The 14239-nt window shown below is 32.8% G+C and overlaps 1 protein-coding gene across 10 annotated transcripts in view; it reads right to left on the bottom strand.

Annotated features, from left to right (window-relative positions):
- Positions 1-3210: 3210 nt before the first annotated feature.
- The window catches only part of itpr1b (inositol 1,4,5-trisphosphate receptor, type 1b), a 137784-nt gene continuing 126755 nt past the window's right edge, over positions 3211-14239 (bottom strand). For 9 of the 10 annotated variants that reach the window (XM_028448182.1, XM_028448183.1, XM_028448179.1 and 6 more), the window contains 2 exons: positions 6531-6692; positions 3747-3872 (listed from right to left, as the gene is read on the bottom strand). In XM_028448182.1, the coding sequence (XP_028303983.1) occupies positions 3786-3872; positions 6531-6692 (249 nt within the window). In that variant the 3' untranslated portion in view covers positions 3747-3785. Of the gene's footprint in view, positions 3873-6530; positions 6693-14239 lie in introns of all 10 variants that reach the window. The other variant, XM_028448177.1, reaches the window with a different exon arrangement.

Below are 14239 nucleotides of genomic sequence, written 5' to 3'. Positions count from 1 at the left end.
CTGGCCATTCTTTATAGTACTAATGCACTCATTACAAAGCAGGCCCTGGCAAATTAACTTACATTTTTACAGTGAATAATTTAGTTCTTAAAGTTACACTAACGTGTGAGAATAAGAACCAAGAGCACAAACCTCAGCCAAGTGCCAAATATAATTTTTACCAGATATTGGCAGTTATCTGGATCAGTGATCCTGACCACAGTACTATGGTCCTTCACACTTTAAAGGCTTGGAAGACATTTCTATCTCTATTAATAACAGTACAGTAGTGTAAATGTATGGACGCATCCATATTTTCCAAAAAAATCACTATGAAATGCGAAAACTGAATCCGATCTGGATGAAACTCGGTGGGGTAATTGAAAAACCAACCTAACATAACAGCCAAATTTAATAAAAAAAAAATCGTGTGTGAGCTGAGATGATGATTTTTACATTGTTGTAACTGATCCAGAATCAATATATTGATCCTCTCCAAACTTGACGGAGTCTTCCACGGCACAAAGTATGTCCTCGGTTAACATTTTGTCAAAATCATGTGTTAAGGGTTGATTTATTCAGACAACTGTTCTCAGGAAATTTACTTTGATCTCCTGACATGTTCCGACTGTCAACTGCCAGTCTTCTTCAGAGGCGTCTGCTGATCGCTTTGATGTTTCTTTGACCTCCGCATAATAATTCCAGCAAGTTCTTTTTGTCTTCTTTCTGAATAAAATCTTAACAGTTGTCTACATAAATGAAACCTTGTGTCAATGAAACATCAAGGCAATCAGCAGACACCTCTGAAGAAGTCTGGCAGTTGACAGTTGAAAAATGTCAGGATATCAACGTAAATTTTCTGAATACCAGTTGTCTTAAGGAATGAAACCATAAAATACTAAAAGAGAACTTGTTGGAATTATAAGCGTAAGTCAAGGAAAGATCAAAGCGATCAGCAGATGCCTCTGAAGAAGACTGGCAGTTGACAGTCAAAAAATGTCATGACATCAAAGTACATTTCCTTAGGAACAGTTGTCTGAATAAATGAAACCATAACATATTATTCAAAAAGAACTTGCTAGAATTATTAGTCAAAATCAGTTGAGTAGTTTTGACATAATCCTGCAAACAGACAAACAAACAAATGAAAGTGCTTGTTCAGCACAGACTTTTGAAAAGGCCCAGTTTTGCATGTGTCAAAAGCTGCAGATGGCCTGACAAACACTAGAACTTTCATTGTAGGTTAATGTGGGAACTCTTCTCTAACCTGATTTGACAGCCATTAATCCACAAATGACAGTAGAAATGACTTTCAAAGATGGTGGACATTCAACATGGTGTTTTAACTCTCAAACCTAGATCACCAAACTGTATCTGGTGATAGACTTTAGTGGAATGAAGATATCCTGGTAATATCTAAAAACTTCAACCTGCTGCCAAATCCACTTTCTGGATCGGATCCGTACGAAACTCGACATTTTGATAGAAGTCACGACCCGACATCAAACCACCAAATTTGAATGAAATGAAAACTTATTTAAACTCTACAGGAATTTTTGAATGCAGTAAATGGGCTTTTCAATGTTAATTTAAAAAAAAAAAAAAAATCGCTGAGTCAGCACTCTGGATCAAATCCGGATCATGTTGGGTCAGAAGTTGCATGACATAGCCTTACATCATCGTGCAAAATCTTGAACGAATCGATGAAGATCTGATGAAGATATGAATTTTAGAAATTTTGTCCCATGCTAAAGATAGGGAATTTTTGCAATTTTTGATATTTTTTTGTGACTTTGATCTTGAACCTACCTTAACCAAAATGAAATGGTCTCATCTGTGACCAAAAACCAATTTACAGTGAAATTGAAGTGGATTCGTCAAGAATTATCGTGTACACAGACACACAAACATGACGACCAATATACTTTCAAAAAACGCTTTCGAAAGAAATAAAATATGACCTTCTTAATGGAGGTAAATACATACTTGGCTGTTTGGTGTCTATAAATATGCACATGTATGCATTGCACACACCTGTAAAAATGTACACACAGTTGTGTTTGGTCTGTAATTTGATTGTGTGTAAAAAAAAAAACAAAACAAAAAAAAAAACAACAAAAACAATTCAAAATGTTTTTCAAAAATAATTTCCTGCTGTGTGTTTATGATGTTTATAATAACGTTACACCACAACGAACCACAGTCAGCAATATTCATGACAAAAAGAAACAATCAGCAAACTTGACAAAGAATTGCACTTTATTGTACGAATGGACAGTGCCTGGATTCCTGCTGATATCACTTTAGTTTTCTAATGTATCCTGAAAGCAAAACAAAGCAACACGCTTTGTCTACATATAGTAGTACAAAAACAAACTCCCCCCAAAAATGTAATGAGTCTCAAAAGAGATTAAAATATCACAGTGTGTAAACAAACAGGCACAAATTAAACAACTGAATTTAGCAAAGACAACTCTCATGAGCACACTGGAATTATAATGCATGAGTGATAGAGGTCAGATGGAATGCTTTTAATTAAGTAAGTAAACAAGACATAATTGGAATATTGTGTGTATAATATATATATATATATATATATATATATATATATATATATATATATATATATATATATATATATTGCTTTCACCTAATGTCCTAACCTGCTGTATTTCTATTAAGTGTAGTGAAGTCACTCTTAAGTAATCTCCATCAGGGTTGGGGTCAATTATAATTATCACATAATTGATAATTGATTACAATTGTAACTGTAATTAAAAACATCTGTTGCTATTGCAATCTAATTGATTTGGAATTGAGTTCAGACAATTGACATTATAAGTATAAATGCCATGGAAATTATATAAAAACTGTCAATTGATTTAAATTCTGGGGAACAATGTTAGAGTTCTAAGGCTTACACATATATATAATTTTATCTTTAAAATAAATTAAAATCTAGGGGTATACTGACAGAAATAAGGCTCAGACGCCCCCACCAAAGTTATTAAAATCATTATTTTTTTATGGATAAAGAAGCCTAACAAGAGATGAATTGTGTGAAATATAATATTATTTAATTTATTTTACAGCTGATATATGACATAAAACAGAAGACAAACATTTATTAAAGGTTCAGTAATTGTGATTATTTGAATTTCAATTTTAGTAAATGAAAATTTAATTATAATTGATTTTCAGTGGAAAAATAATACTTATAATTGTATTTGCAAATGGAAAAAATGTCGGTCACCGTAATCATAATTTAGTTGTAACTGAAGACGTAATTGTAATTGAAAAATGTAATTGACCCCCACCCTGCTTTCCATTATTTTATGAGAAAAAAAGGAAGTTAAATAAGACATTTCTTTATACTTTTGCTAAGTACAGATAGCCAACAGCTTTAATTCTATAACAATATATAAATATAAACCTAAGATAACTGGATAAGCTTAACCTCACATATGTAGAGTTGCATATTTAAATAATATATTGCACATTTAAAAAAAGATAAGACATTTAAGACAGCTCATAAAGCCAAAAACGTTAACTAGAAAATGGTAAAAATAAAGAAAAAGAAGCTAATTCTTCAGTCAGTTAATCCAGTCAAGTAAAGGCCATGAGCGGAGACATCCAAACAATCCCGTTGTTACAAATATTTGGCACTAATTCTAGCTGGACTGGACACATGTTACCAGGCCAGAGCTACACGTTGCCTATGGACTCTAAATGTTACACCTTACAGCTCTAACTTACACTGTTTAATATGTGCAGGTCCGTCCAGGTCCGAGCTTGGGCTTCGCGGGCTACGCTGGCTGCTGGGGGTTGGCGTTCAGGTGCTGGGGGTGTCCCAGCAGACCAATCCGCTGCTTCTGCTTCCTCTGCTCTGTCATCTGAGGACCACGGAGAGGAAAAATGTTCAGCTCGTAAAAAACTAAAACGATTCCATGTGAAGACGCTGGCAGCTTCTCTGCTTTTTTTTTTTAACTCATTCCTTTTGTGTCATCTAATGGAAAGTGAACGCGACTGAATGTGGTTCTGCTAGAATCCAGACGTGCCACAAGCTCAGCTGCATCTTCACACGATAACGGCAGAAAGTCAACGACTAATGCTGAAACTAGGTTGACAGACATTTCCGAGTTCAAAGCGCGAGCAAGAGTCATAACACACATGACTGTGTGTATTAAGCAGAAGCACAGCATGCATTAAAGTATAGGGGCACTGAATTATGGAACAATTATTTAGAGGTGAAAATAATGGACTCATGTTACTGTAACTGAGTTGCTTTTATGCTTTTTTGAGTATATTTCTAAATCAGTCATTTTACTTGTACTTGAGTACATTTGAAAAGAAATAAAGTAATTTGTTACATTTCTACACCCAACCGTTAATGAGTAAATCATTATTTTTTTGTGATTATTTTTTTATTTTCGTTAATGAGCATTGAACATAATCCATATGTTCTTAGTTGTGCCATTTCTGATAAACTCCACTTTTTAGGGTTCAGGTTGTGGTTTTCTACCTATTATGTTGTTAACCACATGACACATTTGGCATGGCACTGTTTTAGAGTTCATACATTAAGCCATAAGTCGAGCCTGGGAATTGTTTTATGTTATGTTATTTTATTCAAAAAAGAATTGCACTATTCTGACAAACCTTTTAGATTATACAGATGCTTTTGTGGAAAATAAATTAAGTTCCTATTGTGCAATATTTCATGTTTTCCTTTATACGTTTATACATGAGATGTTCAATGTATGCAAGGGAACAGTGTCAAGATTTATTACCAAAAATAAATGTGGGGTGTGTATGTGTGAAAGTAACTAGTAACCTTTACTTTGAGTACTATTTAATACTACTTTTCACTTGTACTTGGGTATTTTATGTTTGACTTGTACTTGAGTACAATTTCAATCAAGTAACAGTACTTCTACTTGAGTAGAATATATCATTACTCTTTACACCTCTGCTATTATTTGCACTTTGCAAAAAACTGCAAGACTTTGAAATGCTACAAAAGAAGTGTTTGGTTGTATGTAACTAGCTATGTGGTGTATTTTTTTTGTTCAATCTAAGCTTTTATTGATGAATGAGTATTCTGTTGAATTATTTGACACTGAATTATTCACAAATCATTTACAGTCACTTGTGTTTTTGATGACATTTTAATCTTATTATATATGTATATGTATATTTAGTGATTTTAACCTTTTATCTTAGGTCAGGGGTGTTTAACTCATTTTAGTTCAACAGCCACAAAAGACCTAGTTTGACCTCAGTTTGGGCCGAACCAGAAAAAAAAAAAAAAAAAAAAAAAGGAAAAAAAGCACAAATTCAAACAAAAGAAATTGATGAAAATTCCTTGATTTTGCAACAAATTTATTTGAAATTTTCCAGCTTTTTAAAAATAGCTGTGATTTAATATTACTGTAAATAACGTACTACTGCAACCCCCATTGTATTTTTTCGACAACTTATCTGGTACTTTACAAAAAGTCCTGTTTTTGCTGTAAGTTCTACTTTGAACAAAATCGTTCTACGGGCCGCACTAGATGATCTGGTGGGCCTAACTTGGCCCACGGGCCTTGAGTTTGACATATGTGTTTTAGGTTATCTTTCATTTATATATATATATATATATATATATATATATATATATATATATATAGTTTTTGTTTGTTTGTTCTGTTGTTTTTGTCTGTTTTTTACTGATAACTGTTTAAGGCTTCAAATAAGCTCTTAAAGCTTTGTCTTTTCCTGCACTGTTTATCCATCTCTTATGTGATAATGTGTAATATTCTGTAATTGTGCAAAACAAAAATAAAAAAACATAAAAAATGTTAACCCTTGCATTTCATTAAAAACGTTCTCTTTTAGTGCATCTGTTTATCAAAACCGGAGAACATTTGTTCCTCCACTGTTTTTTATTTAAATAATGTTCCACTTTTCACCCTGTGCACCAAATGTCATCTACTTAAATAGACTTAGTTTGAGCCTAAATTTAACAGAACCAAGTGGTTCCTCTGATGATGAAGCAAGGCTCACGTTTACTGTGCCCTTCAAAGCTTTTAACAACAACACTGTTTCCCCCACGTCTGGGTCAAAATGTCTCCAAAAACATTCACTTCCTCACACATAGTTCTCACTTCAAGGATAGACACGTTTATACAGTAGATTGCAATTATTGTGTCATATTTTGCAACTGTTTTGCAACTGTTGTCTCGTTTATCTCGAAATGTAGCAGTCGGCGTATGTTAAAGCATTAAAAAACTCAGCAGGGATTAAAAAAAAAAAAAAAAAAAAGGGGGGGCACGAATCAGAGCAAACATGAAAGGTTGGCTAAAGTCAAATCAAATCGAGAGCTTTATGATGTTGTTTTCAACCATGACTCATAATGTTATACAGTCAGGCATCGAAAGGGCAGCAAATGGCAAACAAACAAACGTGTCTCACACATAAACTCTCTCGCTCCTTGTAATTTCCTCCCCTCGCTTTTGAGTGACGCACAGGAAAACTGTGTCACGCACTTCACTTGAATTCAGACCAACCTGCTCTTTCAGCTCGGTCAGCTGACCCGACAGGTTGGACACCAGCTTCATGGTGGACTCCAGCTTTTCTTGGAGGCTCCTGATCTCATTCTGCTCCCCGTCTGCGTCGCTGCTCACCAAGGACATGGCGCGCATACGTGGAAACCAGTCCAAGTTGTGGTCCTGGTGATTAGACGATGGATCAGTTAACACATTCATTAAAGTAGGGGTTCTCAGCTTTGGGGTCACTAAGATGCCTTCCAAGAAACTAAGAATTTTTTTTCATAAATTTGAGCCCAAACTTGCCACATTTTAATCAATTTTCATCACTTTTTCTTGTCACATTTTTGCTCGTTTAAATGCATTTTTGCTACATCAAATTCCAATGCCTTTTCTGCACATTTTTTTCCACTTTCAAGACATTTTCGGCACATTTAAACTCTTGCCACCACTTTTCCCACCTAATATTGCACACGTAAACCCATTATTGTTCCAACTTATTTGAATTCAAAAACAGTTTTATTGGCATGGGAAACTAGTTTGCATTGCCAAAGCAAGTGTGACAGAAAAAGTGTACACATAAATAATAAATATTAAAAATAGCAACATTTGTGTTGTACAAAACAATAAAATAGAATAATGTTTCACTATATATATAGAACAAAATTTACAATTATGTTAGTGTTATAAAAGAGGAAAGAGTTATGTACAGGGTTTTACATATATCCATATACACACACATACATCGGGTTATACAAGTACATACATAAATGTACACAAACACTTACATGTATATATACATACTGTACATGAATGAACAGACTATTTGTATACACAAATGTAGTGATACTATAGGGTCTACTAATTGTTCCAATATAGACACTTTGAACCCTAATTTTTTACTTTTCACCAATTTCTGTGGTTTTTAAAGTCACATTTCACCACCTTTTCCATCATTTTTGGTCACTTTTAACCCATTATATTTCTGATTAAAACAATGATTTATATCTTTAAGATGACTATATATGATGGTGCAAAATAATAATAAACTTCTCTCTGTGTTCAGACACCTTCAGTGAGGGTCCCCGGTCTCTGGATTTTTTATTTTGGGGGTTGCGGGCTGTAAAGGTTGAGAACCACTGCATATATATATATATATATATATATATATATATATATTGAAGCAGATATATTTCCACCCCAAATATTTCAAGCCACATTTATGTTTTTTTATTCTCCCACAATCAGCTCAATAAAATTAGGGCTGTCACTTTAACACGTTAATTGCAGAAAAAAATAACACACAAAAAAAATAACGGCGTTAATTGTTTTTTTTTTTTTGTTGCTCTCCTAAAAGTGCGGACCCTTTTTCATTTCAAGAGTTCCCGTTATACCCATAATACTGTTGCACAAACTACAATAAAAGATGGGAGACTGTGGAGCTTTGTTAGGTTATAAAAACACCAGATGGAAAACAAAAGCCCAGTTGTGTGCAAATTGTGCAAGAAAGAGTTTGCTGATCACTGGAGCTTTGCAGCCCCTGCTACCACCTCAATGCTAAACATGTAGCAGCTAGCACAGACAGATAGCGCGGACACTCAGACAGTGCTAGCTGCAACATGCTGCGAACACGCCGTGTCTCCAATCTACAACTGAACAAGATGACAGGGTTCAGAGCTAAAATGATAGTGTCAAATGAACAAAGTCACTGGATAAATATTATTATCTAAAGGAGAGAAAAAGCAACAAGTTCGGTGTTCAATAATTGTATTGATCAGAAAAGTGTTCTTACTATTTAGGATGTGCTAACTTTGTAGCACTACATAAAGACCTGATGTTTTATTTCATTTGTATTTTCTAGGCAGTGGCTATCTGTACGGTTGCCGTATCAATATACCGCCATTCTATCCGTACGCAGCACCCCCCATTGACCAATTTAGGTCACGTGACTAAGACTAAACTAACTATAAACCTAACCCTAAAAATTGTTGCGATATAGGGTTATAACCTAACACTAACCCGAAGACGCTACGTATATGTACTTTGGTAAATGCACCAATAGCACCGGGGGTTGTCTGTACGGCAACCGTACAAATAGACACCTTCTATTTTCTATTACTTGGAGATTGACAAAAAAGTACACATCAATGTTTCCCCCCAGGTCTAAACTAAAGGTGGCAGGCAGGGTTGGGGTCAATTACATTTTTCAGTTACAATTATGTTTTCAATTACACATGTTCAATTACAATTCAATTACAGTGACCAGCATTTTTTCCAATTACAATTAGATTACAATGATTTTTTTTGTTCTCAAAAAATCAATTACAATTGTGTTCTCAATTACAAAAGTTCAATTACAGTTAATCAAAATTACTTAGTCTGAAATAAATAACCTAATAAAAGTTTACCTTCCTCTTGTGTTAGCTTTCTGTTACATTGTTAGGCTTCATAGTCAACAAAAATATAGGTGTTAATACTTTTGGTGTGCACATCTGAGCCTTTTTTTTTTCTGTCAGTGTACCCCTCGATTAATATTTTTTTTAAATGGTAAAATGTGGGAAAGCTTGATATGAAACATATTTTAATAATTGTTAACTACATATGTGTAGTAGACCTGTACATACAAATGTAACATGGTTCCCCAGTTTTGCGTTAAATTATAATTGACAATTTTTAAAGAATTTTCATGGCAATTACAATTACAAAGTCAATTATCTGAACTCAATTACAATTTAATTATGATTACACAATTAAATAATTGTAATTCATTAGTAAATACACAATTATAATTATAATTGACCACAACCCTGTTGGCAGCAGCCCTTGGGACGAATCTCAATTACAGCAGAATGTAGATGTCTACGCCTGCATCTGTTTAAGTCTGTTAAAAACAATAAATGACCTTATAACGCCACTGTTATTTACCAATCGTTTGATCTGCCACAATAATGTAATTAATTTAAAAGAAAATACCTCAAGTTGAGGGTTTTTCTCAGCAATTTCAGAAAAAGTGAGATTAAATTAATTAATGGCTCATTTTTTTCAATCTCTCAAAATAAAATATTTGCAGAAGGAAATGTATTGTATCAGTGGCATTAAAATGGTAATCAAGCTCATCCTGATGGGACTTTCCATGCTAGAATCACATGTCAGGCGGAACAGACAGCTCACTTATCAGTGATGCGTTTCAGTCACACTTCGACTCTCCACACACGCACACGCACACACGCGTGCACACACAAATTGTAAAGATATCTGTCATCTGATGATGAGACATGAAGCACAAACACTGAAGTCAGTCACAGATCACGTCTCTGAGTCCGACTCAGTGCATTTTAAAAGCAGATACGTGTTGCATTTGAAAAGATAAAATTATAAAAATTATGAAATGCTTATTGTTAGTTAATCTTACTTCTGCGGTGAAACATTATTTCAAAATAATTTTTGAATTTTTACGACTAAAACTATAACACAAACAATATTTCAATATTTCAGGAACAGGCACCAAACTCTGTAGCTCAAGGTTTTAAACATACAAGCAAAACAAACCCGTGAACTTTAATGATGTTACTTTACTCGTCTCCTGTTTTTATGTGTTTGTCTATTTATTTTGCCTCTGTTTTAATATCTTTTTCAGTTCAATGTACTGAATTTTACAATATTATTGAACTTTGAACACAAACACCAAACAAAATTAGCTTTGGCTTAACATCTGTGTCTGGAATTGTTTTTAATAAATGTGTTCCTTGTATATAAACATCCAAATAAAATTATGAATACAATTTAGAACTTACTATTCAATGTTTAATGAACAATTTTCAGGGGCAAATACAGTTTTTCATGGTTGCCAAACACTTTTTGTCCAAATATATTTCAAGTGTTTTAACTAGTGCTGAGACTTTATCATGTTAATTTCAATTCATTAATTACAAAAAAAATAACGCACGAAAAAAAAAAATAACGCATGAAAAAAAAAATAACGCAGCTCATCTTTTTTTTTTACGGTTTATTTCATGCCACAGATACTCTAACTATTTTGCACTGTTCAGTTTCAACTTCTCTGGAATGTTACGTAAATGCTGTTTTTTTTTTTTTTAATATTTTAATACACAAAAACAAATTTGTTTGAGAAAGTTTACAAAAAATCCGGAAAAGCATGAATATAGCTCACCTAAATTTAACCTTGTGCTTTGTGAACAATGCAACCATAATATTCTTTATTTACATTACACATTGTTAGTTTATATTATGTTGATTAATATAATGAACACAATTTTGTTGTTTAAGATCATTTATTGTTTTCATCAATTCAGTCATTGACCCAATCCATTTAAAATTGAAAAATGTTGCTTCTCGTGTCAAATATTGTTGGGTGAATCATTTTGATTAATGAAGATTAATCAATCACAAAGTATGATTAATTAGTTTTTTTTTTTTTTTAAATGAGTCCCATGTCTAGTTTTAACATCTATTTAAAATTATTTTAACCAAATACTGTGATCAAAACAGAAAAATCACTATTTATGAGTTTAGAACCGAGATTTATTTACAGTATATATAATATTTAGGCAGATAATATTAGTTGATGTACAGTTTATAAGGAAAACACCATTTTATTGTCTCTCACAATGATTTAAAGAGGTGAATTAAAATGTTTTAACGTTTTATTTTCTTTAAAAGGAAATACAAAACTGATTCAAAAAGGTAAAGGTGAGCAGCACAAAAAAAAAGTTAAAATTACTAAATGTGGTTTTAATGCTTTTAATCCTTAAATGAGCAGCCACCCCCCTAAGCCTGCTGAGCTCCACACGTCTGAGGGTCAGCCGGTCAAATTCTTTCATGGTTCAAATAACTTAAGCACTCGACTACTACATGCCTCAGTCATTGTGTGCCCTTGGAAAAAAAATAATTAAAATTGGGTCAAAGTCATGTGAACGTATCTAAGTTCAAATCTTCATCAACCCACATTTGTGTCACTGTCATGTGCCCCTGCGTGGTCACCGTCTGCTTTAACATGAATGAAAAAAGAAGAAGAAAAAAAAAAGAAAAAGAAAAGAAGACCTGTTGAATTTGTGCCAAAGACGATGTTGGAAAAGTCCCTGGTTTCAGTGGTCACACAGCCCAGCGTGTGCTGCCAACCAGTGGAGGATCAGACGGCAGCCAGAGGGGAATCACACAACACACCAGATGAGCAACGCACACTCATTCTGAAAGGAGGAGAGCAACTACCACTTCCTGAATGCACACAGACTCAGGCTGTGTTTACAATGCTCTCCTCACCACACACACACACACACACACACGCGCGCACACGCACACACTCCACTTTTTAACACATGAAAACCCAGCTATTTTTAATGATGTTTATAATCACATTGTAATAATGTAATCGCTGTATGCAAAGGATACTGATATATCTTACTCAGTATTTGGGGTCAATTACATTTTTCAGTGACAATTACATTTTCAATCACCCATGTTCAAGTATAATTAATGTATGATTACAGTAACCAGCATTTTTTTTTCCATTTACAATTAAACTACAATTATTTTTCATCCGCAGAAAGTCATATACAATTATTAAAGTTCAATTACAATTAATAACAATTACTGAGCCTGAAATAAAAAACCTAATAAAAGTTTACCTTCCTCTTGTGTTAGCTTTCTGTTAGCATCTCTTATGCTAACGCTAATATCAATCATCTAATTTTTTTCCTAATCAATGAAAATATTGGTTTTAATATATATTTTTTTTAATGGTAAAATGTGTGAAAGCTTGATATGATGCATAATTTAATAATTGTTAATTACATATGTGTAGAACTGCACATAGAACTGTAACATGGTTCCCCAGTTTTGCCTAAAATCATAATTCACAATTTTATACAGAATTTTCATTGCAATTACAATTACAAAGTCAATTATCTGAACTCAATTATAATTTAATTACAATTACGACGGCAACACATTTTTTTAAATTACAATTATAACTGACACCAACCCAGATCATACTCATGTAGAAGGACTGTTACTTGATTGATATTATACTCTAGTACAAGTAAGTCATACAAAAAATAATTAAGTACAAGTAAAAAGTAGCTCAATTAATTAGTACTCAAAGTATGTTGCCATGGTTTCCTTGCATACTGTAAACATCTCATGTAAAAATAATTTATTTTCCACAAAAGCGTCTGTATAAAATTTAAGTTTTGTCAAAATGTGAAATTATTTAAAAAATAAATAAATAAATAAGATCAATAAAGATTCAATAAAAAAAAAAAAAAAAAAAATTTGCAAGCCCTAAAAGCTGCGTATGTGTACTTTGGTACACAAATGTTCCATGTGGGGAACAACATAATAAGTAGAAACCACAACCTGAATGCAAGAAAGTGGCGTTGATCACAAATGGCACGACAAAGAACAAATAGATTATTCAATTGTTGTCTGGTAATTTCATTTTTTGTAGTTTCCCGATGTCCCTTGATTATTTTTAAACAAAAAATAATAATTACTCAGTGGCAGGTGTAGAAATGTAATGAATTACTTTATTTCTTTTAAATTGTACTTAAGTACAAGTAAAAGTACTGACTTAAAAATAAACTCAAAAAAGTACAATTACCCATAAAAGCAACTCAGTTACAATAACGTGAGTACTTGAAATCTGTTACTTTCACCTCTGGTTGTATGCTCTAATACAGTGTTACTCAAGTAAAGTGATGGGAAGTGATAAAATTATAGAAATTAATTTCAAGCCCAGCTAAATCAGTGTTTTTCAACATTGGGGTTGGGACCCCATGTGGGATCGCCTGAAATTTTAGAAAAATTAAAATAGATTAAATTTTTTATTATTATTTTTTTTTTTAATAATTAAAACACACAATCTCATATTTCTAGATTTTCACTTTGTGAAATATAAATCTAGTTCAACTAAAATGCAGTAAAAAATTAAATGCAAAATATTAATAATTAAAATTGAACTGAACATATGGCCGCAGGGCCGTATGGCACTACAGGGGGTACTTGAGAGAGCGAGCGAAAGAGAGAGAGAGAGAGAGAGAGAGAGAGAAATATATAAAAACTATAGAAATACATCTATTCAGGCACCACTAAATCAGTGCTTTTCAACCTTGGGGTCGCCTGAAAATTCAAAAAAATTAAAATACATTTTAAATTTTTTTAAATTCTTCTTTTTGTTATTAAAACAACACACAATCTCGTAATTCTATAGTTTCAATTTGTAAAATATAAATCAAGTTAAAGCAAAATGCTGTACAAAAATAAATAAATATATTAAAAACTAACTCTAGAAAAAAAATGTCTTTGGGGTCACCAGAAATTTTATATATCAAAATGGGATCATTTAAGAACCACTGCACTAAATACAGTTTATTTCCACTTATTTATAATATGAGACTTTAAAATGTGTTATCACTCATTCATCCCATCATTAAGCTCTACTAGTACAGTGCCCATTAAGTAGAGTTGTCAATTATGGCCAAATAAGTATACATTTGAAGGTTGGATGTACAAAAAGGTGTACATACTCTGTACTCTGTAGTGTTATAAAGGTGTTTATTTGTGGGTGCAAAGTAAAATAGCGTGTGCGATTTCCCTGGTTTAATTCTATGAGACATGCACACGATAAATGTGTTTGTTGTTTTTTTTTTACAAATTTTTATATTTTTTTTGTTTGGTGTATTTTTCTGTAATGCATGTTTTTTGGAGTCATT

The sequence above is a fragment of the Gouania willdenowi genome, chromosome 5, assembly GCF_900634775.1.
Source record: "Gouania willdenowi chromosome 5, fGouWil2.1, whole genome shotgun sequence".
Lineage (NCBI taxonomy): Eukaryota > Metazoa > Chordata > Actinopteri > Blenniiformes > Gobiesocidae > Gouania > Gouania willdenowi.
This window is presented reverse-complemented; position numbering and strand designations above follow the sequence as displayed.